At 47.0% G+C, this 24,617-nt stretch overlaps 1 protein-coding gene across 3 annotated transcripts in view; it reads right to left on the bottom strand.

Moving 5' to 3' along the window:
* Positions 1–24,345, bottom strand: part of FBXO40 (F-box protein 40) — an 82,200-nt gene extending 57,855 nt beyond the window's left edge. Inside the window, exons 1-2 of one of the 3 annotated variants that reach the window (XM_069635825.1) lie at positions 24,317–24,345; positions 882–2,777 (exon numbers count right to left, since the gene is read on the bottom strand). In XM_069635825.1, the coding sequence (XP_069491926.1) occupies positions 882–2,777; positions 24,317–24,319 (1,899 nt within the window). In that variant the 5' untranslated portion in view covers positions 24,320–24,345. Of the gene's footprint in view, positions 1–881; positions 2,778–3,059; positions 3,292–24,316 lie in introns of those variants that run through there. The other 2 variants (XM_069635826.1, XM_069635827.1) reach the window with 2 other exon arrangements.
* Positions 24,346–24,617: the final 272 nt, after the last annotated feature.

The following is a 24,617-nucleotide window of genomic DNA, read 5'->3' as shown; positions in this document are numbered from 1 at the left end:
GCACGGTGCCGAGAGAGAGAACAGATCAGCAAGGGGAAAGGCAGAGCCGAAGAGGAAGGTCTTGAGGAGCTTCCGGAACTAGAGATGGTTCTCCTCAAGTTTCAATGTGGCAGGGAGACTGTTCCAAAGGGAGGCCCCAGCCAAAGTCAGAGATCTACCCCCGGCACGTTTCTTAGAAAAACAACTGACCCTGAGGGATTTAGAAGTAGAGGATTGAAGGGCTCGAGAGGGGAGGAAAATTAATAATAAAAACATTGATATAGTACCAGCAGCAATATTTTTATTGCTTGGGTATTTACCCACAAATTATTCCATAATCACAGACAGAAAAGATATATATTTCTTTTTAAACAAAAAGATGGTGAGAAGGATGGGGATCCAGGGGGAAAAGGGGAGTCTATTGGCACTATAAAAAAACAGGTATAAAGAAATACGCTCACCACGATTTTTGAAAAATGGCTAATATGAGAATGTCCATACTGATAATGGGCAAACCAGATATTTTCGGGTGGGACAAACCTGCTCGCCATTTTGGTCAAAAGTAAATTGATCAATTTTGTTTGTTACCAAATGTTTTACAGAATTTCTTTATACTGCAAATAGGTAGATGGTGGATTGGGGTTAGGTATATAGAAAAGGGGGTGGGGTGTAGAGATGGGGCGTGTTGGGGGCTCCTACCCACAGTTTGCACTAAAAACCTAAATAGAACACAAAAATCTACCAAACAAATTTAGTGATCTAACATAGAACCGGATCAATCCCTTCTAGAAAGTAGATCCTTTGAATGTGTTACCCTTGGGTATTGGTGGATTTGAATCATCAGCATATGCACTATAGCAGGACATTAAGGAGCTTTCCATTCCCCTATTGTGCTTGCTCACCTTTGAACGTGGTTTCCACGAAGCGCCTCCGTGGGAGTAGCTCTTCCTCTCCCACTTGAGAAGGACCATCCCTCTCTCTTGCAGCAACACAGAGCTGACATCTCTCATCAGACAAGACACCTGCGACAGCTGGGACAAGCTGAAACTATCCAGGAAACTAGCAATGTGGTGCAGGATCTCCAGCGGTAGGACGCTCAGCGCGTCCTTGCTTTTTCCATGACGGCTCCTGGAAAGGTTGGCCTTCACACCCTGGCAGAGGACTGGTGAAACGTGTGGCTTATTAGCAAATGTTTGGACCTCTTTGCTGTAGATAATCTTTGATCGTTGCCCCGAAGGGCGGAACTGGTTCTGAACGAAGGTGCATCCCAAGTAGGAAAGTGGGCAACGCAACTGGAACCAGCCATTGAGAGAGGATTGGACGTCAGAGTGGACGTTCTTGAAGTGGGACGGGAACTCGTCTCTTCTGAAGAAATGATTGCAGGTGAAGGTGAAAGAAGAACTGTTTTTGTTATGCCTTCTGGTCACACACTCACTCTGAAGTCCCAAGTGGAGCCTGTGGCTGTTTTCGGTGTTAACATCAGCGAGGACTGTCGTAGGCAAGAATGGTGCCAAGCCAAAATCGTACGTCTGGGTTGCAATATCAATTAGCAAACCATCCATGACGCTCATCTGAGATATTGAATTGACTTTAAGCTCTTTTTCCAAAGAACAAATCAATGCTGTTTTGATGGCATCACATTTAGGTTTCTCGTCTTGCGTTATTACTAGGTCGGAAGTGTCTACGCCTTTGTGTGCCTTCTTCCTCCTGTAGCCCTCACTGCCTATATGTAATCGGCAGCCGCTCCTGTAGCTGGTGGGAACTTTGAAGGTGGAGACAGTCTTTAACTCTTGTGCCTCCAGGTTGCCATACACAAAATCTTTCTCTTTGGGGGTGCAGGCCGCCATCTGTCCAAAATGAATGAGCATCCGTCCGTGATGGACAAGATACATGTTGTATTCGCTCACAGGAGCTTCTTTTTTTAACCTGTCCAACACCCCATCTTGCCATGGTGCGAAACCTGTTTTCTCTACCTCAATGTTTCGTTGCTCCTCTATCTTGGGTTCCGCGGCAGTAGGTTCTGCCTCCTTTTTGCTGATGTCTTCACTTGCACCTGGAACATTCTTGGTCTCATCCTTTTCCTTTTTGGAATTTGCTTGTTTGCTGAAGTGCTCTGCTGCGGAACGCTCTTTACTAAATATCACCTCCCATCTCTGGTATTGTGAGAGGTCCATTCCTTCCTTGCTCGCGGCCAGTTCTTCGTAGTCCGACTGGCTGAGCTCAGACTTCATCTCCAGGCCACCAGCTTCATCTGGGCCACTTTCTCCTGGTGGATAAGCCGTACAGCCGGTGGCTCCTTCTTCTAGGTCGGTGTCTCCATTGATATCTTCCAGCTTTGAACTTCTCTCTACAAGCTCCGGAAAGAGGGAAGACATTGTCAGGGACTCAAAGAGGGTTCTCTGGTCCCTGAGGGCCAGGGCAGTGTCCAGGCATTCCTCAGCGTGCTCCTCCCGCATGATATTCTCATGCAACGTAACACACGAGTCTATGTTGGGGAAGCGGTTCCACTCCATGGAGCAGCACACCACGCTGGCGGGGCAGACCTTCAGGTGCTTGGCGAGCTTGTAGCGGAGCATGGAGAAAGGGCACCCATAGGCCGAGTTGATGCATGGGACCTGCACCATGGGGCAGAGCAACTGGTGCTCCTCCTCTTTGCACAGGTGGAAGGTGGCGCCGCAGTGGGAGCGGCATTTGACCATCACGCAGGAGACGGCAGGATCCACTGGTGCTCGGCAGTGACTGTTGAAGCATTTATCACAATGCCGATGCTGGCCCGGATAGGTCCTCTGTGCTCTCCCCTAATAACGAGTAAAAGAAGGAAGGAGAAAAAAAGTGAGTTGTTTTTGTGGATTTGTGTGTTACACTGCGGTTAAATATTGTGGTCTTATTTTTTATTTTATTTTATTTGGTCAAAAATATCAACCTTTCAAATCTCGACATACAAATAGAAATGTCATTACATTCAAATTTCAACAATCAGTATTATTATAATTACAATTAATTGTGGTCTTATTCCTGTTTATAATATTATGCTATCCTCTACACATTTGCCTAAGGTCATGTCCACCTGTTGGACTTACCCTATTAATGTTTTCGCCCTCCAATGAAAATGATTAAGTGGACCACCAGAGAAGTCCAAAAACAATTCTGAATTCTAAACTGCTCAGACGCACCTTGGGGTCTCCCACTTCGAGGGCTTTTCTCTTTTTGTATCTTGCATTCAAAACGGCAGTAAATAAACATATGTTATAGTGGCGTTTTTAGAGTTCATTGGAAATTGGCACCCTTTAGAAGAAGAGATGGCATTGAACTGGCGCAGCTCAGTGACGTCACTACACGCGCTGGGCGTCACAATGCCCTTGCCATGCACATCACACTGCATTGTCCCTACTGGGGGTTGTGGATGGCACTCTCTGAGAACTCCTGTTCCTGTAAATGCTTGTGGCCACACAACAATGAAGCGATTCTTCTAAGTGTACACGCAGCTTCTCCAATTGTAATTGGTTATTTATAACGCGCTTAATACTCAGAGGTTTCTAAGTGTGGCCCCGGGATCGAACCTGTGTTGCTCCACATATTTCTTGCTTCCTAGAGCAGTGCGTTGCCCCTAGCTATCCTCCTGAGACAAACCCACTCGCCCATGCCTATAACACCCAAATCCCTGGGTTCTGGGAGGGTTTCATATGTTATATGCCATGGATATGACCATGTATTCCGCCCTGTAATTGAAAGCTACATATTTGTAATTGTCAATGAATGCCATACTTACTTCCCAACCCTATCCATATATGGCCCTCGCTGCCATTATACTAGTTAAATAATGGCCTGTGGGCCTCATTACGGGTTTGGAGAAAATCCTCTGAAATACCACCAAACTGATTTACCGTTACTGCCACTTGGTCTGGTGGAATTTCCGCCTGATCACAAGTGGTGGTAGTGTTGTAAATCCCCATTTATTTTGGGTCCTTTGGGGCTTTTTGTTGCGGAATTACCGAGGTGTATGTACCGCTGCAGCAATTCCGCCAATTCTCCCGATTTATGGCCATTGAGTGGCAAGATTTACCTCCAGGGTTTTGCTGGAGGTAAATATTCCACTCAAAGCCAAACCTCATGATTTGGCATAGTGGTAAAATTGGAGGTAACTCAGTTGCCTCCAATTTTACCACTTTTTTTTGCCTATGTAAATTACTTGCCTGAAGCATCCCATTCCGATTGTTCTGGTGCTGTGTTTCCTCCTTAACTCTTTCACCGCCCTTAGGACTTACGTATACATCCATTCTAATTTCCACAGGAACGCGTTGACATCCCAGCAGTGAAAGGGTTAAGTTGGTCTAGCCCTGTGTTCAGGTGATGCACCTCTCCATGCGGTGCTAAGAAACTTTTTAGGCTATGTGATGTGACTTTTGCCACCAAATCCTGCCCCCCTCTTCCCTAGATGTTGGGATGTATGTGTTGATTGCTGTGTCTTAGGCAGCTGCCTTCCATTTCCTTGCCTAAGCACCGGCCATGCCTCCTTGGACCATATAGGGTTGCTTCTCTTCCCTTTTTGCATTTCCCAGGCACTGCCATCCTGCAATTAACTGGCCATCAACGGTGGCAGCTGCAAAGTGGTGCGTGTACCTGGGCATCTAGTAGCAGTGCCTGGCTATACGCAAGTCAAAACTGTTGTCTTTGCCAGACCTTGTTTTTAACAGGAGTTCGGTGAAGGACACGCATAATGCTTATAAATCGAGTAGCTGAAGACAGACCTAGTTAAGACCTTTTTATTACACTGGTAGAGCCTTTACAGCTCAAATTAACCTCTCCAAAGACTGCTTTAAAAACCCTGTCAGGCACTTCCAGCACAAAGGTGAGGTTTGCTAAAGCTAGCTCAAAGAGCCCCTTTGAGGATGCGTTTTGGGCTGGAGAGGGGCAGGAAGTGGGTAGGAATGTCCACAGGGATTAGCATGTCCATGGGCAAGCAATGGGTGGGTAAATAGCTTGCACTCAATGAATGCCTAAGGAATTGCAACATGTGCCTGACACTTAGGTTTACATGGCAACACCACCCTGCCTTCGTAGCCCTCCCTGGGGTTCAAGGTCAGTAAGGAGGTCTGGACACAACAGGGCTACACGCAGTGTGCATGACTGTAACAAAACAAATGCACCTCACTAGTGCAGGGAGCTGTCAAACGTGGTGCATCTCCATGCCAGTGCCTCTTTAGGGAGCCATTTATGCTTAGCAAGAACTCACACACTGATGACCCTTTAGACTAGTGGGCTCCCCTTTGTGGCAGGTCTATGGCAAGGGAAACTCCCAGAAGTCTTACAGGAACTGAGGAACTCCTCAGCTGCGTGCCCACGGCGTCAGATGTGTAATCCTGCGGCCACGAGGAAGAAAGTGTAGATGATTTAGTTTGATAGGTTATTTATAACGCGCTTAATACCCAGAGGTTTCTAAGCGCGGACCCGGGGATCGAACCTGTGTTGCTCTGTGTAGTCTTGCTTCCAAGGCGAGCACATTGCCCCTTGAGCTATCCGGCCGAGAGTGGCGTTCTGAGAGACCTTACCAGGACCCTGGAACAGGGAGAGGGCAGGACAGTGGAAGGAGAGCCTTGAAGCAATCTAAGGTTACTAGTCTCCCTGGTGGGCGCTATGTAGTTTCACCAACCACTATTCTGCACCAGCCGCTAGCCTTGTACATCCCTCATGTAAAGACAGACGGGGGGCCCAGAGATATGATAGGTTATTTATAATGCACTTAATACCCAGAGGTTTCTAAGCGCGGACCCGGGGATCGAACCTGTGTTTCTCCGACGAGCACGTTGCCTCTGAGCTATCCTCCCTAGACAAGCAGGGAAAGGAGCCTTACCAAAATTGGCAATGAGAAGCAGAAATCCAAAAGCCTGACACATGGAGGAAGTGTGGGAACAATTAAAACTCCGAGGACTCTGAGCGACTTTGAACTAATCATGAACCAGGGAATTAAACTGGATTTCGATTTGCTAGTTAGGATTTGAACTGTTCATCCCAAGGAGAACCCATCCTGGTACTGTTAAAGTTTTATATTGCATTCATCCTGTTTGCTACTTCCCTGTAACTTGCCCTAAGAATCCATTGTGGGAACATAGGGCCTCATTACAAGTTTGCCGGTGCGGGAAAAGTGCAGGTAAAATTGCCGGTAATTCCAGCACTGGCACTTTTACCGCACCAGCAAACTACAAGTACAGCTCTTGGCTGGAGGTAAATCAGTCAACCCCAACCGGCAAAAAATAGCCAGTTTTACCAGCGGCCTATGGACGCCATGGAATGGGGATTTACCACCCTTTCCGCAGCTTGTAATATCCTGCTACTTGCGGGATATCAAGCGGTGGAATCGGTAGATGCAGTTTGCCGGTATCCGGCCAGAAGTACCGGCGGGATACCGGCAAATTTGTAATGATGCCCATAGACCCTTGTGTGTATCTCGTGTTAATCCTCCTTAGCTTTCCGACACAACGCATCGCCACTCCTGCCTATTCTATGGCAGTTGAGTGGCACAGAAATAGTCAAGAAAAAAGGGGTGTACAGATGAAGGCAGACTACTCAGATTGCCGTCCTCACCACCCATTATCTAGAGGCATATGTAACATAAACAACTCCCCAAAACGGTATTCATCTACTCAGCAGTCGCGGTTCCATGTAATAATGTTGCCTCAAAAATATCGCCATGCTTAAAAATCGCTGCAAAATTGCTGTTTTTTGAAGGGACATTACCATGTGGGGACACCCCTGCAACCCCCAAACCCGTTTTTTTCTTTCAAGGGGCTAAGGGGGGACACCCCCGCAACCCCTGCACCCTCTGTCCCTAAATATATGGTCACCTATATATTGTCGCCACAAACTTTTACCGGCGACATTATATATGGCGACCATATATATAGGGATATTACCTGATACCGCAGTCGCTATATCTTGAGGCTTGGGTACCATTCAGCAAACAGCAGGTTGCCAGGAAGACAGCTTTGCAAGATGGATGCTGGACCGTCTACTTTTTTTATTTTTTTAGACAATTGTAATTGTTTTACATGGATCAAAACATTCACAATGTATCAGTTTATGCAGTCACATCTCTTGTGTATCAATTCGACCAGTCTAATAGATTTACAACATGTACATTCTGTTATATACCCAACCCCACTCCAAGTAGTAACCAACTTCCACTAGCCTCTAATAGTTCGTAACACCGAAGTCCCTTTTTTTAAAGTGGGAAATAGGTGTTAATTCCTAGGTAGTTTCATTTTAGGATTCAGCCTTCGCAGGTGCAAACATAGTCTGTGTTAGCATTCGCTAGGATTCAATATCATCATTCAGTTCTTTCCGTCTCTGTTGTGCTACCCTCCGCCAGACAGATGTGTCCACTACTGTCCATTTCTGTACGTCTTTCCACCACATTTCCATCATAGGACCTTTCTGAGACTTCCATGCCATTGCTATTCTGCGCTTTGCCAATATATATATCAGATCTTTCATTTTGTTTATATATTTTGTATTTTTCGGGCATGGGAAGATGCCCAGGAGACATGTTGCTGGGGATTGGTCATTTAGTAATATTCCGCAAACGGACACTCTGCCTGCTGTTTCGCCCCAGTATCGTTGTGCTGTCGGGCAAGACCAGAAAACACACCTGAGGGTTCGGTATGCACGTGGTGAAGAGTAGCAGACTCGGGCATAGAATGAGAAAACACAAGAAGAGGTAGTACTGCTACTCAGAAAGGCTCAAACCAATTTTTGTCAGTGAATGAAACAAAACATTTAGGTTATATTGGGGAGTCTTTGCCAGTTATACTAATGGAATGTATCCCAAAGTTTGTAGCCCATGAAATTGTCCAGGAAGAAAAAAAAACACACACACATCCGGGGCTGTGAGTATAAATTATTTGTATTGAGACAAAAAGTTTTCTTGTGAACACTTACATATATAACAAAATTCCAAATTATAGACGAAAACATATAATGGAATCACAAAAATAAAACAATGCGAACCGTGTTGTGACCCTTGAATTCTCAACATTTAAGCAAAAGGTTTCAAAATCACAGCAAAAAACATAAAAAGAACATGTATAGATCAAATGCACAAGTGATTCAGTGCCTGTAAGAATCTGTGAGACTCTTTGTCTTTAAGGTAATGCCCAGGTTTAAAGTATCTGGGACATAACGTAGCATGGGGTGGATGAACGTAGCAGGGGGTAACTGTTTGGATTCATTACCAAATATGCTATAAACACATGAAAAGTATTAGTCAAGATCCCCCAAACAATAGGTTAATTTGTCCCCCTTGCATGAATTTGACGTTTCGGCAGCAAACATATCCGTCTTGGAGCTGCATCAGAGGGATGTGTATTTGTATATGATAGCCGCCTCCATCAGGGCGAGTAAGCGGCCCCACAGAAAACTTGTGAAAAAACTCTCAGTGGGGCAGGCTCCCTGGTCGGGAGTCCACAGTCAACAGAACTGTTCACCAGAGTTTGCGGAAGAGCAGCCACGCTGATCTGGATGGAGAAGCGCGGGTCCAGGGTCAGATTCTGAGTTCTGTAAATCTGGGACAAAGTGGGTCCACTCCTGGATACTCGTGATATCCCTCAGTCATGGGAGTCGGGACAAACCTCAACTCTTGTCTGGATGTCAGGGAGGGGTCTTTTGCTCCAGAGACTCACGGTCTGTGAACCCCTGGGAGAACTCGGGGGCGTTTGTCCTGAGTCCTGTCCTCCAGCGAGGCTGACTGCGTGCTCCAGAAGGAACACAGTGCCGAATGCGCCCGCGGTGCTGGTCGGTTCTTGGGAGCTGTGAGGAAAGCGTCAGCAGTGCAAGACCAGAACATGCGTATTAATCCAGCGTTTTCATGTTGACATTGAGGGCAGTATTGTGTGCTTGAGCCCATACAACTGGAAATCTTTTGAGGTGTTAAGTACGCTCTGTGTGTAATCTGTAATTGTATAAATTGCAATTTGGCATTTATGGAAACCTGTCTGTGGTATTGTAGTACATTCCACCATTCACTATCATTGAGGGGTGTTCCCAAGTCCTTATCCCATTTCTGTCATACATTCAGTTCCTCAGAGGACTGGGCGAGCGAGAAGTAGGTCATATATTGCAGACACAACATGACCTCCTTCAGACATATCATACATAGTTTCTACAGAAGTATTTGTGTCTATGTGGTCAAGCAGTGACAGCCATCTTTGTGTAAGCGTGTTCACTTAAAGTTGGGAAGTCCATCAATATGTCTTCATGAAATAGATTGCCCACAGTCACAACTCCACAGGGCTCCCTGTGTTTGTGTATACTTAGCGACCATTGTTGTCTCCTTGCCATCCATGCCACTTTAGGGATCTGTGGGGAAAGGGGATCAGCGATCCTGAGTATCTCATAGGTTCTTTGCCAAAGTTTTTTGCCTAGACTCAGCAGGTGTGGTAGTTGACCCAAGTTGGAGTTCACCACTCATAGAACCTCCTTCTAGTAAAAGGGCCTCATTCCGAGTTTGGAGGTAAGTAACCGTCCTTACCGGCCTGGAGCAAATACTGTGTCTGTGTAGTCAAGAGCCCGCTAATAGAGGGCCATTATGAGTATGCGTGCACAAGCTTTGCGCCATGCCGGTAATGACATTACCGCCATGCCGTTAAAGTCCTAAAAATGGCCCTTAGCGACATCATGTAACGCGCAGACAGCACTACCAGCATAAATCAAAACGGCATTAGCGGCGACCGCTAATAACGGTCACCATAAATAAGTGGAACCGGAAGTAGCGTCATCGCACAGGAATGGGAGAACGGCGGCCATCTTTAAAAACACAATCCATTGCCAACCTCAGTACCCAGGACCTGGAGTATATTGCTGTGTACCTACATCCACCCAGAACAACTATATAATGCCCAAGGCAGTGAAAAAAGGGTCCTCCCGCCAGCGCAAGGAGCACTTTAATGAAGACGAGCTCACCATGTTGGCTGAGACCCTGGCTGAGAATGCCGATGTTGTACTTGCTCATAGCCTCAAGAGGGAGGCAGACATCAAGAAGAAGGAGATCTGGGCACTAGTTGTAGAAAGAGTCAGCGTGGTAGGCAAAAACCCCGCACAACTAAGGATGTCCGCAAGAGGTGGGATGACCTGCGCCTGCGAGTCAGGAACATCCTGTCCGCAAACGGGAGCCAGGCCATGGCAACTGGCGGAGGAGCAAGCTCACCGATAAAGCTGTCCGGTGGGAGGAGGTATGTGCCAGCACGATTGGCATAGAGGCCATCGAAGGCGTGGGTGACATGGAGTGTGGCCCACCCCATCGGCGGAAGGAGGTGAGTGTCCTAAGAAAACACTGTAATGCAGTCTGATGATAGTCCACCAATATGTCTGTCTAAAGAGGCAAGCCATGCCGCAATACACACACATTCCCAGCCTAGTTGTCGTCCGCAGCACAGACACATGCAGATATCTGCAGCAAGGCAATGCCATACCTGACACACACTACACTAAGATGTTAATGACCTAAGTCACGCTGCATGCAGGCCGCAACAGATATGCATGTCACATATCGTACGTCCGCCCCAACATGAGTGACCCCGACGGATGCCTGCATTACCCACCCATATAGCAAGCAACGTGATCATCCAAACTGCACTGCCCATTCCCCTCTATTGTGTAGATGAGCAATTATACAAATGTATGCATGGTGCTTCTCAAACCATCACTCATGCCGTCCCTCTCTTTGACCCCCACAGGCTCAGATCCTGACAGCGAGGCGCGGGACTCACCCCCACAGCCGACTACACCCCGGAAGAGGGCCAGGGATGAAGGCAACAGGCCTTCCACCTCCAAATCCCCACACAAGCTACGGCAGGCGCTGAAGAACAAACCACCTCAGGATGCCACGGCACTGGTGCCGCCAAGGCCCAACAACACTGTACCCACAACTCCTGTGACACCGGCACAGGAGACAGTTGAAGTGGCACTCTCTGCAGAGAACAGCTCTGTCAGGGAGGTGGCAGCTACAGCATCCCCTGACTGATGACGACCTGCAGGGACAGGTGTGTGTGTGCCCGTGGAGGACGACTCCTCCGACCTGCCTGCCACACCAAGTCTGGCACCATCCCCCCAGCACACATCAGTCGACTCCGACCACGGCACCACCCCGGAGCAGTCTGGCGGGGAGTACATCCAAGGGAGCATGAGTCCCATAGAGGACCCAATTGCAAGTGAGCATGACACACAAGCACCCTCCACCTCCACTGGTGTACCGGCGGGGGTGCAGCAGGCAGGGCAAGCTTTGCAGCGGCAGGAGGAGCTAACTGCCCTGGTGAGACAGTTTGTCACAGACAGTGCACAAGCAAGGCATGAGTGATGCGAGAGCACCGCCTCCCTGGGTAAGATCATCACGGATAGCACTGGTAGATTGTGCAAGGAGGTGTCTGCCCTGGAGGCTGAGCGTCCGGCCCCCCGAATGGAGCAGGCGGCCACCCCATCTTCCTCAAGCTCCACGCAAACCAGCCCAATACACAGGTCGGTGCGCACCCTGCACCCCCCAGACATGCCGCCACCAGGTCCAGGGAGTGGCAGGATGTAGACTGGCCATCCTGATGAAGGCTATAGACAATTGCTTGGACACCATGTATGGGGGAGTTGTGGGGGGAGGGGAAGGGGGTGAGGGTGTGTGGGAGAGTTGTGGGATGAGGGGGAGAGGGGTGAGGGTGTGTGGGGGAGTTGTGGGGGGAGGGGAAGGGGGCAGGCTGTGTGGGGGAGGTGTGAGGGGAGGGGGAGGGGGGTGATGGTGTGTGGGGGTGGTGTGAGGGGAGGGGAGGGGTGTGTGTGTGGTGTAGGGCTAGTGCACTATCATCTTTATTGGACAGTTAAATACACCCGTTGTGTGAAAAAAATATCTTGAGTGGACATTCCTCATTGCGCATGTGTTAGAAATATTGTGCAATCACTGACTGACGCACAGCACGTCCCTCCTGTGCATCGGCACCGCGATGATGTGCAGCCACATCTTCTTCATCCCCTTCATCATCACCAAGTGGTAGCAGTTCAATGTCAGGGGGCAGGGGCACGTTCCGTCGGATACACGTGTTGTGCAGCATGACACATGCCATGATGATCTTGGCCACCTTCTCCTGACTGTAGAGGAGTGCCCCACCCTACGGGCTAAGGCAGCGAAACCGTGCCTTCAACAGGCCAAAGGTCTGCTCAATGACCATACGGGTACAGGTATGGGAACGATTGTAGTCCTCCTTGTGCCTGTTATGTGGGTTTCGGACAGGGGTGAGGAGTCACGGCTTCAAGGGATAGCCACTATCACCTGCATGGGAGGCAATGAAAGGTATATGTCAGTCGATTCATGATATACAGCTGTACTAGTCACACATGCCTGCAGATTATCGTTGGTCACATGCACATGTCCTTGGTTGTATGCACGCCATTTTAATTCCCTCATTGTGTCCTGTGCCATGGACTTATGGTGTGGGTTGCTTCTCCAAGATGATACACGGTGTGCACTGCCTTTGTTGTTCATGCATCGTGGACACATACAGCTGTGTTTGTGTCAAATTTGTGATGTGTTGTGTTCTGTAAGATTTTCTGACTGGCAGCGTTGGCAGTAGGCTCTGCAATAGTAGGCATTCAGCGCTCATTTTTCCCATGGTGACATGCTGCACTCCTGTGGTTGTGGCGGCCCTGTGACAGACAATGGATTCCCTTGGTGTTTTTGTTCAATGCACTCCCATGGATGCTTGTCCTGTGTGGTGATTTGCTGGAGACAGCAACATAGTGCATATTCACTGCATGTTGCTGGATGATGTTACGGAGGGTGAGGTCCGCTGATGAGTGGTGCACGTGTTGCAGGATGTCGGATGGTTTACTGTTTGGCATGTTGTGATAGGTGTCCACCTTACTTCATTCCTATGGGATTTGGTTGTCATGTTCTGTTTGGGATGCTTTGAGGCACAGTGTTTAGTGATGTACACATCGTGCTGTCACATCATCAATGACACCATGGTGGTGTGTGCATCTCTCCCCGCATTTCACTGACATGTGCCTGTCATGCAACTTACCAAGCAGCCAGGCACGTCGTCCTGCATGTTGCTCCATGTAGCGTGTAGTTCCGCAGGACCATTGAGTCATGAGTTGATCTGGGATATTGGGCACAACAATGTGTGATGATCTTGCTGGCGTCACATACCATCTGCACATTGATGAGTGGTATTGCTTGCAGTTGCGGTACACCACCTCCATAGCATGCGGGATCACCAACTCCACGTGGGTGCAGTCGAGGGCACCTATACAATTTGGCATGCCTGCCAGTGCATGGAAGCCAACTTTTGTATCAGAAATCTCCTGGGGAGTCCGTGGTAGGGATATGTAGTCCCTTGTGTGCTTGAGGAGGGCATCCTGCACTTGGTTCAGAATGCAAGAAAATAAGGGTTGTGATATGCCATGCATGTGCCCCACTGTGTGTTGGTAGGTGTCTGTGGCAAGGAAGTGAAGCACCAACACTACCTTGAGTAGAGGGGGGGTGGCGGTGCGTATTTCAAAGAGGCTGACAATGTCATTGTGTATCATGTCCACGATGGTGGCGATGGTGTCCCGGTCCAGACGGTACAGGGTGTGGATCTGCTCAGGAGTTAGGTTGAATGGACTGGCTCTGATGCGAGGGATAGGGGGCTGCCTGTGTGGTACCACTGGCTGCACTGGTGGGGCATGCTGGGCCTGTCTCACCCTCCTTTTCCTCCTGCGTTTCCTCTGTGGTGCCCGCTGTTGCTGGTGTTGTTGTTGTTGGTGTAGCAATGCATGCATGTCCTCCACCCCCAGTATTGCTACTACTAGTGGAATCATTTTGGTGTGGGAAGGGGTGTGGTGTGTGGGTGTGCTCATTTTGTGCTGGCCCAGACTCCATTGCCTCCACCTGTGCTGATTGTGTGCACCTGTGGCAGTTGGGAACACGGCACATAGCATTTTATGGTTGGGTCACGATGCCGGTATTATCGGCATGCCGGTATCCCCTATAAGCGCCTTCTTGATGCCGGTATTTGCATGTCTGCCTGACTTGTGATGTCCTCCCATTAGCGGCATGCCGGTATTGGTGGCATGATGGGCCGCGTGCCTGCGCCCTTGCCGCTATTAGAGGCACCGTTATGAACGGTGCCTCTAATACCGGGGTCTTAGGTCGGAATAGCCCAGAGCGGTAGTCGATGCCGGTAATCCTTTACCGGCATCGTTTTTCCATTACCTCCAACCTCGCAATGACCCCCAAAGTGTTTAATGGCTGGTTGCAACAGTGAGATATCCAATGTTGGTTCATCGGCTAACCAGCCTGTTACAAATTGTAGCTGGAAAGCTAGGAAGTAGAGCTCAAATTGGGGTATTCTTATACCACCTTCTTCGTATGACCTCTGGAGTGTGCTCAGGGCTATCTTGCATCTATTATTCTGCCATAGAAATCTTCTGCATAATGTGTCTTGTGTGTTAAAAAAAAGTGCTTAGGTATGTTGTATGGGATCTTAACAAAATAATGTAACAATCTGGGCAGACCACCATTTTCAGCAGAGCTGATCTCCCCATTACTGATGAGGACAATCTAACCCAAAATTCCATGGATCTTGTCACACCGTCTAGCGTTTTTTGTGTATTGTGAGTGTGTTCCAGAAGAGGATCATGATATATATCTATTCCAGATACCTAAATGAGTCTGTGTTCCATTTCAGGGATAGGGTGGTTAGTATTTTTTATTTTTTTTCCTAGTCAGGACTGCTAATGGGAACAGACATGATTTTTCCTTGCTGACAGTGATACCGGAGGGTGTCCAGTTAAAGGATCGAATGTAAAAGGATCGCGCAATAGGGCCGAAAACAAAAGGATCGAATGTTTTTTTTAATTATATTTTTTTTGGTTTTCGTATAGTTAAAAAAAAGAAAATGTTAAAAAATAAACATTTTTTCGATCCTTTTTTTTCGATCCTTTTGAATCGATCCTTTTACCATTCGATCCTTTGACCAACAACCATACCGGAGAGTTCTGCTAATTTATCTAGAACGTCCAGTAAGTACTGCAAGTTAGTTTCTGGCTGTTGTATATAGAGTAGCATATAATCAGCGTACATGGATATTAAGTTTTGTACCCCATTTATACTAATGCTTGCGTCTTGTCATTCATCTCTGAGGAACACCCCAATGGGCTCCAAAGCGAGGATAAAAAGCATTGAGGATAATGGGCAACCCGGTCTCGTACCCTTTTCACATTCCCATATCTCTGAGAAGTGCTGACCAGTTTTTACTCTGTCTAAACTGTCTAAAGGTTTATTGTATAGTAGTTGCACCCACTGGGCGTATCTTTGACCAATTCCGAATCGCATTAAAACCACATACAGCCATTCCCATCTAATGGAATCAAATGCTTTAACTGCATCCAGGGAAGCCACTGCGTAATATTTAGTGCTAGTTTTAGCACAATCTATAATATGATGTAAACGCCATAAATTCCATGATATGTTTCTGCTTGGGACATAGCCAGTTTGGTCTGGATGTATAAGGTTTGCTACTACTTTTTTGAGTCTATTTGCTAGTAATGCGTTGTTAGGGAGAATTGTCTGTAAAGGCTCATTTCCCAAACCTAGTGAGTCCCCCAGCAGCTTTGCTGGATTTTTGGGGTTTATTTTTTTCTCTCCTGCTAAGAGTGAGATTCTTTTACTCCCACTCTTAGACATGATTTGAGGTGTTCCTTTATCTTTGCATGTGTTTTATGGGCTACGGCGTCTTTTACTTCATAGGGTCTCATCTGTTTTTGATGTGGGTTACACAGCACCTCTGTGCCGTAACCCAGGGGTGTCGTAGCGACCCCCCAACATAGACTCCATACCCTGGGACTGACTACTGTCTCCCAGGGCATGTAAAGTCACCATTGGCTTTACTAGTCCCAAATTATGAACAGAAACCAGTACAAACCATCATATTGTGGATGTACTGGTCGGGGCAATTCGATTGCCCCTGGGTCTGTTGTTCGAGGGGGCACGTCTCCGTCCCCCCTGATCAAGTTTTGGCTGGTGGCAGTGGATACTACTTTTTATATTCGACCGCGAATATATCTCTATGGGATTTTCCCATTGTTCGAGGCTACCAACTTTAATTATTTAATTCTTATAGCCTCGAACATACCGCCGGTTTATTTAATTAATATTAATTCACCGGTTGGTATTTTCTGAAATTCTAAAATGGTGTTTGTGTTCTCTTCTGTGACTCCAACCCAAGTCGAGCCCGTTGTTCCACTTTTTGGCGGGCTTCTCCACAGAAGCCTCCAAAAGTGGTGCCACTCTGTCTGGGTACCACAGGAGATGTGGGAGGGGTTTAGGCACCCTGGACTGAGTTAGCTTGGTAACCCAAGTCGCACTCTTGTGTGATTGGCCCAAGTGGTGAGCCGGCCGGCTCACCACTTAGCATGTTTGATTGACAGCTAGGCTGAGTGAATGGGGGTGTGCTGCATAAAAGCAGGGCTTTGGGGACTGGAACTTGAGAAGTCACCACAGGACCTAAGAATCCGAGGAGGGAGAAGCTGCGCCGACCTGCAACGCCGACACCACCGGTGGAGCCCTGCTGAACCGTCTCACCACTTTTCCCGACGACAGAGGAGATCTCCAGTTAGGGGAGTCTTCTTCCTTTGACTGTTGGGGATAACCAGTTTTGCCTTCTTTTCACCTTCCTGGAGCATCTCGTGGCTGCCTTGCCCGTGCCAAGCACCCCGGCAACCGGAATACCACGGTTTACCACTACAGCGAAGAGAAGGGTAGTACCTTTTAACCGAAGAACTCCGCGGCTGGTTTCTTCCCTGGCAGTGCAACGACTTTCATCTTTCCTCCACGGCGAGACCTCTTCTTCCTCTGGACGAAACGCCGACTTGCACCTGCTGCCAGGAACAACTGCCCCTGCTGGAGCTTCCCTCACACTTAAGGTACTGTGTCCCGCCTGGCGTCCCTTGCGACAGATCGTTCGGGGTGACAGTAAAGCCTCGACTTTCTAACCTGGGCTAGCCTGGGACAACCTAGCTAACTTAACCTGACTTTAATTTCATCCTTTTTGTGCGAACTATCTACAAGACTCTTTGGGCATAACCCCACTGTGTGAACCTGGACCCCTTCTGCTTCTGGACCCCTTCTGCTTGCTCTCTCCAAGAGTGGTCCTTGCAATTGACTTCCTGGCTCTCAAGTAGAACTCTGCCTATCCTGCCTTACTGTGGTTCTTTTTAAAAGTGTTGAAACGTGTGTGCTTCCTTAACTCTGCCTTTTTCCCTCCCTTTCTTTATAACTTGTTAGAGTGTCATCTTATGTTAAGCGCTCACCTCTGTCTGAAAATAAGTGGTGTTTCTCACTAAGACTTGTCTAATAAGTGAATAGGGTTGTATATATATGATAGTGACTGTGTGCTGAATTTACTTACCTCGTTTTTTTGCTAGTGTAAATCCCAAGTGTGTCTTTAAATAAATAATGATATCTCTTTTACACCAAGCCCTGGCCAGTGTTTATTTGTTCTACTGTGTTCTTTTGACCCATTGTGAATACTCTGTATACTGCCTAACTCTTCTTGAGGGAAGTCTGACTGCTCAGCCACAGCTACCAAGTGAATCCGTTTGGTACAGACTGCTACCAAGTGGGTTTACTGCCAAACACCTGTAGACTTAAATCTTTTGCAGTGGTTCCTAAGGGAACTGCACAGGTTTCTGCCTATTATGCGGTGAGTTTCTTGATATTCTGATTTAATAAGTACAAGGGTCTCTAGGAGCCACGCTTCATTGTGGGTCTGTTTGGTTTGGGAAGGGGTTTTATTACTGATTCCTGCAGACGTGTGGAAGGGAGAACCCAGCTCGTATCCTTCAGTTAGCATGTCTAGTAGCGCCAGAGCGAGAACATCTGCAAAATCTTAGTAGAATTCGCTTGGTAGGCCATCTGCACCAGGGGTTTTACCCGTTGGTAGGATTTTGATTGTGGCCAATATTTCTTCCAAGTTTATAGGGGCATCTAACCGCCCCGCTGCCTCTTTATCTAGGCAAGGGAGGTTAATCTGGTCTAAGGCTTCTATAATGTCCGAATGACTGACAACCGATTTTTCTTTGTGTAGAGAGCTATAATAATTGAAGAAAGTATTATTTACTTCCGCTTGTTTATTATTGGGGATGCCGTGACTATTCAGGATCGAGAATATCATTTCGCGTTTGGTGTCGCTTTCATAAAGCCATGCAAGAAGTCTGCCTAGGTTGTCACCTTCGGCATGTCGTTTTCAATGTATTTTGTGTAATTTAATCTTCCTAGTTCATCCCAATGTTGTAAACACTTTTGTCTTGCCTCTATATTCTCCTGTAGGCCAAAGCACATATTATCCGTACCCTTTTCCAAGTTTTCCAGGTCTTGTTCTGCTTTGGACAGGTAATGTGTGATTTCTGCTTGTATACCTCCGGATTTGGGAAAGGCCTCACCCGTGATCACTACTTTAAAAGCTTCCCAAAGTGTGGCCACTTTATTAACACTACTGATATTCTATTTGAAATAGTTTTGAATACATTCTTTTAAATGGTCTCTACATATCCTGTCCTGTAAGGACTTCTTAACTTCTATGTTGGTATACTTGCTCTAGGCGGGGTCACTTGACATGTAATAAGAAGTGGGGCATGTTCTGCAAAATGCGTGCTCTGTATTCTGCAAAAGTAAAGTCGCTTGCCGATTCTGTGCCCGTGAAGTAGTAGTCTAATCTGGTATATAAATCATGTGCTGCTGAGTAATGGGAGTAGCCACGAGATGTTGGATGCAGTACCCGCCAGATGTCAGATAGTCCAAAAGATTTTATTAGGGTGTTTAACGTGTTGATGTGGGGGCAGGCAGCGTACATTTATTGTCTGATCTATTTAAGATTCGACTTAGAGTACAAATAATATCTCAACCCCATATTTGGATGCTGCTTCAAAAGCGGCTTAGTCTAGCGTACAATGATCGGAAAAAGGTAGTGCCATCATGATTCGGGGCATATGTATTGATGATGCATATTTCTTTGTTTTCTAGGAAACCGTACATTAGGACCATCCTACCTTCGTTGTCTGTTTTAGTCTGTAGCATCCTGAAGGGTACTGATGGTGCCACCCAGATTAGAACTCCTCTGCCATAAGTTGAGTATGTTGAGTCTGCAGTGCTTCCTCCCCATTTCTTTGCAAGCGTGTCTTGTTTATTCTTAGTAAGATGTGTCTCCTGTAGCAGTGCTATGTCTATTTTGTGTCTGCGTAAGTATGCCATCACTGTATTTCTTTTAATGTAACTGTTTAGACCCTTAACATTCAAGATCACCATCCTTATGCTATTCGTCATCGTGTGCAATAATAGTGGGTCTTTTGAGTCAGAACCTTGACTATTCCTGAAGGTAACCACTTTGGGCCAATAGACAAGCACACATGGCAACTCTGCCCCTCTGAGTGTCACTCTTTTAATTTTGCAAGTTTTTCAGCGTCCATCCAATCATGTGAATCTTCGGGGCTATCAAAGAAAAATGAGCGTCCTTTGTGTAGGACATTTAAACGAGCGGGGTACATAAGCATGTACTTTAGGCCAGTTCTTCGTAGTCGTTCTTTGGTGGAGCTGACTGAGCCCTACGTCTTTGTACTTGAAGTGTGTAGTCAGGATAGACTGCTAGTTTCGCCAATGCTCTTTGGATTGCATCACCTGATCTCGAGAATGCAAAAATGTTTTCTCTGTCTTTACGGCCTGAGGGTGCTCCATGTGGAGGCTTCTTGGTGAAGGATCTGTGTAACCGCTACACTGTAAAACCTTGGGTAAGATTGCCCGGGTCCATGTCTTGCAACAGTATATTATCTACGTAGGCTGTAGGGTCTGCTCCTTCTGCCCCTTCTGAAAGGCCAATTATTCTGATATTATTCCCTTGGGTGCGACCTTCTGCGTCTTCAGTTCTTCAGTTCTGTTTTCCAACATTTTCACCTTCTATTGCAGTAATTTGACATCTCCTTGTGTTGTTTGTATGCACTGCGTATTATCCATGATTTGTTTTTCTATTTTTCTGGTTCTTCATGCTAGTGCTCGGACGTCTTGCCACAAGAGTCCTACATTTATCATTACAGCGTTTATTTTTTATTCCAAGGAAGATTTTTAAAGCTACAATGGCCGTGAGAATTTGATGGTCACTCTGATTTCGCTCTTTTGTTCTTTCCAACTGTGGTATCATCATGTCCCCTTCTTGCACAGCTGGCGTGTTTTTGGTGTAGGTTTCTATCGTGGTCTGTATGACCTTACCTTTGGCAGATCTATTAGACATGAGGAGTGTGGGGTGCCTGTGAGCGTGCTGCCGCTTGTTGGAGATTTGTTTGGTTTTGCTTTAAAGGTGCCGATTCCACGGCCTGAAGAGGGGTGACTTCCTAAGAACATTTGAACCACAACAGTGCAGATTCCCCGGACATGAAGAGAGGTGAAACCCTATGAACACTTGACCTAAAATGTGTAGCTGCCCTGGGTCCTGAAGAGTGGGTAAACATTGAGACGACTCAAACTTGAGAGATGCAGATACCATGAACTTGATGGGGGCAGAACCCTGAAGGTGTTTGAATCTGAGAGATGTTGATGCCCAGAACATGCAAATTGTAAACCCAGAGAGGACTTGATCGTGAGAGGAGAGGTGTGGTTGCCCAGAGTCCAAAGGGTGGTGAAACCTTGATAGCACTTGGAACTATTGAGAGCCCTGGAACTTTAATGGCCTGATGTGCTAAGACCTTGAGAAAGACTGGTATGTTGGTAAATGGCATGAACAGTGAAGATCATCAATGGGATTGAGAATCATGGCCGAAGCAAGACGATGCAGAGCAACACAGGTTCGAATCACGGGTCTGCACCTAGAAACCTCTTTGATATTAAGTGCGTTATAAATAACCAATTATATTATATTTATATATTATAACACCTTGTTACAAGCTGAGTGGTAGCTGTAAAAATAGGCAGTAACACTGTGTTCACCTGTTTTTAACTATCCACCTCATTATAGGTTTGATTTACAACCACCTAGATGTGCATGGCTGTAAAACCTCCAAATAAATGGCGGCAATGGTACTGGTAAAATATACCATCAGCGGCAATACCCTCATTCGATATTGAAGTCCAAAGGGACTTTGGAATGGGGAATGTCGAATGTCATAATGAGGCAGTTACTCCACTATTTTAAATGTGACTGTTAAGAATGCCAGATAGTGAGACGGGGACACAAGGACCTGCTGCTGAGATCAATTATGTGACCCTATCTTTACAGAATAGTGGTCCTAGAAAAGTTCTCCAAACCTCGGCACTATAACCTTGACAGCTGCAGTCCCCAAGCCACTTGGAACCTTAGATCCGCTGAGCGCCTCGGTGTCCTTGCCTGCCCTGCATACCAAGCGAAGGATGCAACAGGCTCCATTCATATCTATGTGATCCAGAAGGAGAAGATGTTTTGGTGGAGCGGTGACTCTACTATCCACAAGAGATGGACATATCCGTGTACTGGAATTAAACACAAGCTGTTGTTACATTCTGTGTCATGTCGCCCGGTGCAGTGCAGGTGTGAGCCCACTCCACTTCATTTGCACCCTGTCTGCCCTTATCAAGCAGACGAAGGACTGGGGATGTACCGGAGAGCGTGTTACTATGTGGTCTGGTCTGAACCTCAGAGATCCTCAGCTCCTGGGCAACAGCAGCTCATCATTAAAGGTGGGGTCTTCCACCTTCTTCTTAGCTGGTGCTAGGGGCTGGATTTCTTCTCCCAGCAGGTGCGGCGGAAGTAATGTCATTCTCCCTGTTCAAGGTGTGGGCTGAGGACTGCACAGGTGCTGGGCAGGAGGGGATGGCGCGGCACGGCATGCAGTGATTCTGCACTGGCATGGTTACACTACAAAGCTAGGCAGTCCCGAAGGCTGGATCCCGGTCAAATTTCCTCCTAGCCGCATCGCTACTTGTGCTCCACATGACGTGTGCTGGGATGGGGTGCTGGACTTCCCATGTGTCAGGGATGCCTTCATTTTGGAGCCCCATGTAGCCATTTGAACCCCGCTTGGGAGCCCCGTTACTGGACAGGCCACACACTGAACTACGCATGCACAGTGGGGCGGTCTCCAAATATCGCTCACTTTGCACATGCACAATACATTCTCCATGTTCATGAGACGGGGCATGATGAATAAATGAATCAGGCTTATTGTCCCTCACAGACATAGAATAGACATCACAGGGAATGGGAGTATGTCATTACTCTGAAAATATCCTTGCATGATGAATATAAAAAAGAAAAAAAACTTTCTGACACCAAATCTGGACTTTCTGATCGAATAAAAAAAGATAACTCATAGACATTCCCCTGGAAACCATGAACACAGTCTGATGTACAGTGATAGCTGGTTGCGCCATGGTAGCGTTTGCTGATAAGTCGACCGATGATATCATGGACACAATATTTTCCTTTGGCATTTCAATGTCCTGGATTACTTAACATAGCAGATTGAGGGGAGCTGGTCTGGAGCTTCAAGCCTTAGACAAGCAGTGGGCATGCACCTGTCCTGAGTGAAGCTTGCTTGAGGGTAGATGTTCCGTGCCTGGGGTTACGTACCATCTTGCTTTTCCCCAAAGGGAAACCGTCAAGATGCTTAGGCAAACACCCCCAGTCAGTGGCCACGGTGAAGGTGCAGAACCAGCCAAGCAAGGAGTCCTGGTGCCCGGCCCAGTGTCGACGGCAGATGCACACTAAAGGAGATGATAGTGCCTTTAGGAGCACGGTGGAAGGGGATATTATTTATTTCATTTCTAAAGCGCGCAAAAACCCGTAGGCATCAAAGCGCCTATATTACATCAGGCTTTCTTGGTCATCTACATATGTGTCAAGAGGGGATAGAAGATTCTCGGTTTTTGGACCTAGACTTTGGAACAGCCTACCGAGGGAATTTAGGACTATGGATAAACTGTGTCAATTTCGTAAAGCCCTGAAAACATTTTTGTTTATATAAACTCTAGTCAGTTTTGTACAATGGTCATGTCCTCTGGACGTAACTGTGCTGCACTTATGGATGGAATGTGATACTATTACAATTTTGGATACTCGTTTCAGCAAAAGTCATCTGCGCCATTATACGGTTTGTTCTGTTTTGAGCGCATTACAAATTCCCAAAATCAAATTTAAAAAAATCAGTCATTGAGTATGTAATTTCATAGCACTCGAGAAGAAAAAAACATTGGTGCAAAGCAATGTAAAGCTCTTGTTCAGTTTCTGCTCCACTCTTCTCTACTGCCCAATTACTCTAAGCAGATGGCACTTCAGGGGCAGGGGAGGATTGAGTTGAAGTTGTTGTAAGCCATTATATTCTCTTCCTCCTTTCTCCCCCTTGTGGCATTTGCCACTTGGGCGCGTATCCTCTGTCCCCCCGGCGAGCACTTCTACCTCTCTGCACCAAGAACTCAAAATGATCTGCTTGATGTAGTCCCACTTGTATCTTGTCTTCCCTTCCCCAACCCCCATCCACTTGGGACGTCATACAATTCAACAATAAGCAAATAAAACCATTGGCTAACAGCAACAATGAGAAATACTGAGCCGCTTGGTCTCTACTGCTCATACACAAGAGGTCTTTGATAACAATCCAGTTGGAAAAAGGTTGGAACTCTTAGTTGGCACTTACTACCATGCTTTAGAAATTCCACCCTAACCTAGACAGGAGGAATCAAGCCTCTGCCTAAGAACACATTGACCGTAAAGACCTTTTCCAGGAAGTACATTCACTGATCAGACAGTGGTCTTCAAACTGTGGGGCTGGCCCTTCAATGGGGGCCTGAAGGATGCCTGGGGGGTGCGAGGGTCTTCAAAAAAGGGATTACGGGGATAGAAAATATGGCAGATTTGGCATGTATGGGACCAGCAACAATACGTTTACTCAAGTGGGGGCTCAGCATAAAAAGGTTTGAATACCACTATTGGAAATATGACCCCAAAAAGATCTATCGCTCTGCAAGTGTCATGGTACCCCGGCCATTCCCCAATGGGCAAGCATGGGGTGGATTGAAAAGAGGCCTGTGCAGTGAAGGGTGAGGATCAATAGGGCAACGCTTGGCAGGTACAGCCTACCCTGGGCATAAAACCCTTTTCACTGACCAGATTCTAGGATAGCATTATTTTACATGGCCCAGGCATGACACATGTTTATGGGTAGTGTGCCTGTGAACATATCATCTAATATCTGGAGCATGTGCAGCTCCCTTCATTGATGTATGCCTGTTCACTGTGCCAGAGCCTCCGTTGCAATCACCCGTCATCCGCTCTTCCCAAGACACCATGAGCGTGGTGGCACTTACCATAGCGCCGGCCGTCTGGCGATCATGCGACCCCTGTGAACCAAGATTGGAAGACATTAGTGGATGGAACTCACAGAACTCAACGTATGTTCTTCAGCACGTCATGGAGGAACATGTGTTTAGTTAAAAAGGTCATTTCATCCAATTAAAGCCATGCCAACATCAGAACATCTGGCATCGCACACACAGCTAACCTGACCAGCATGTGAGCCGCTGCCCCTTTAAATGAACTAAGGCTCATAGCTCACAGAAATGGTCACTCCTTGAGAAGATGGCCCACAAACTCAGCAACATTTTGGAA

This window comes from Ambystoma mexicanum, chromosome 7p (assembly GCF_040938575.1).
Source record: "Ambystoma mexicanum isolate Mex_15411 chromosome 7p, UKY_AmexF1_1, whole genome shotgun sequence".
Taxonomy (NCBI): domain Eukaryota; kingdom Metazoa; phylum Chordata; class Amphibia; order Caudata; family Ambystomatidae; genus Ambystoma; species Ambystoma mexicanum.
This window is presented reverse-complemented; position numbering and strand designations above follow the sequence as displayed.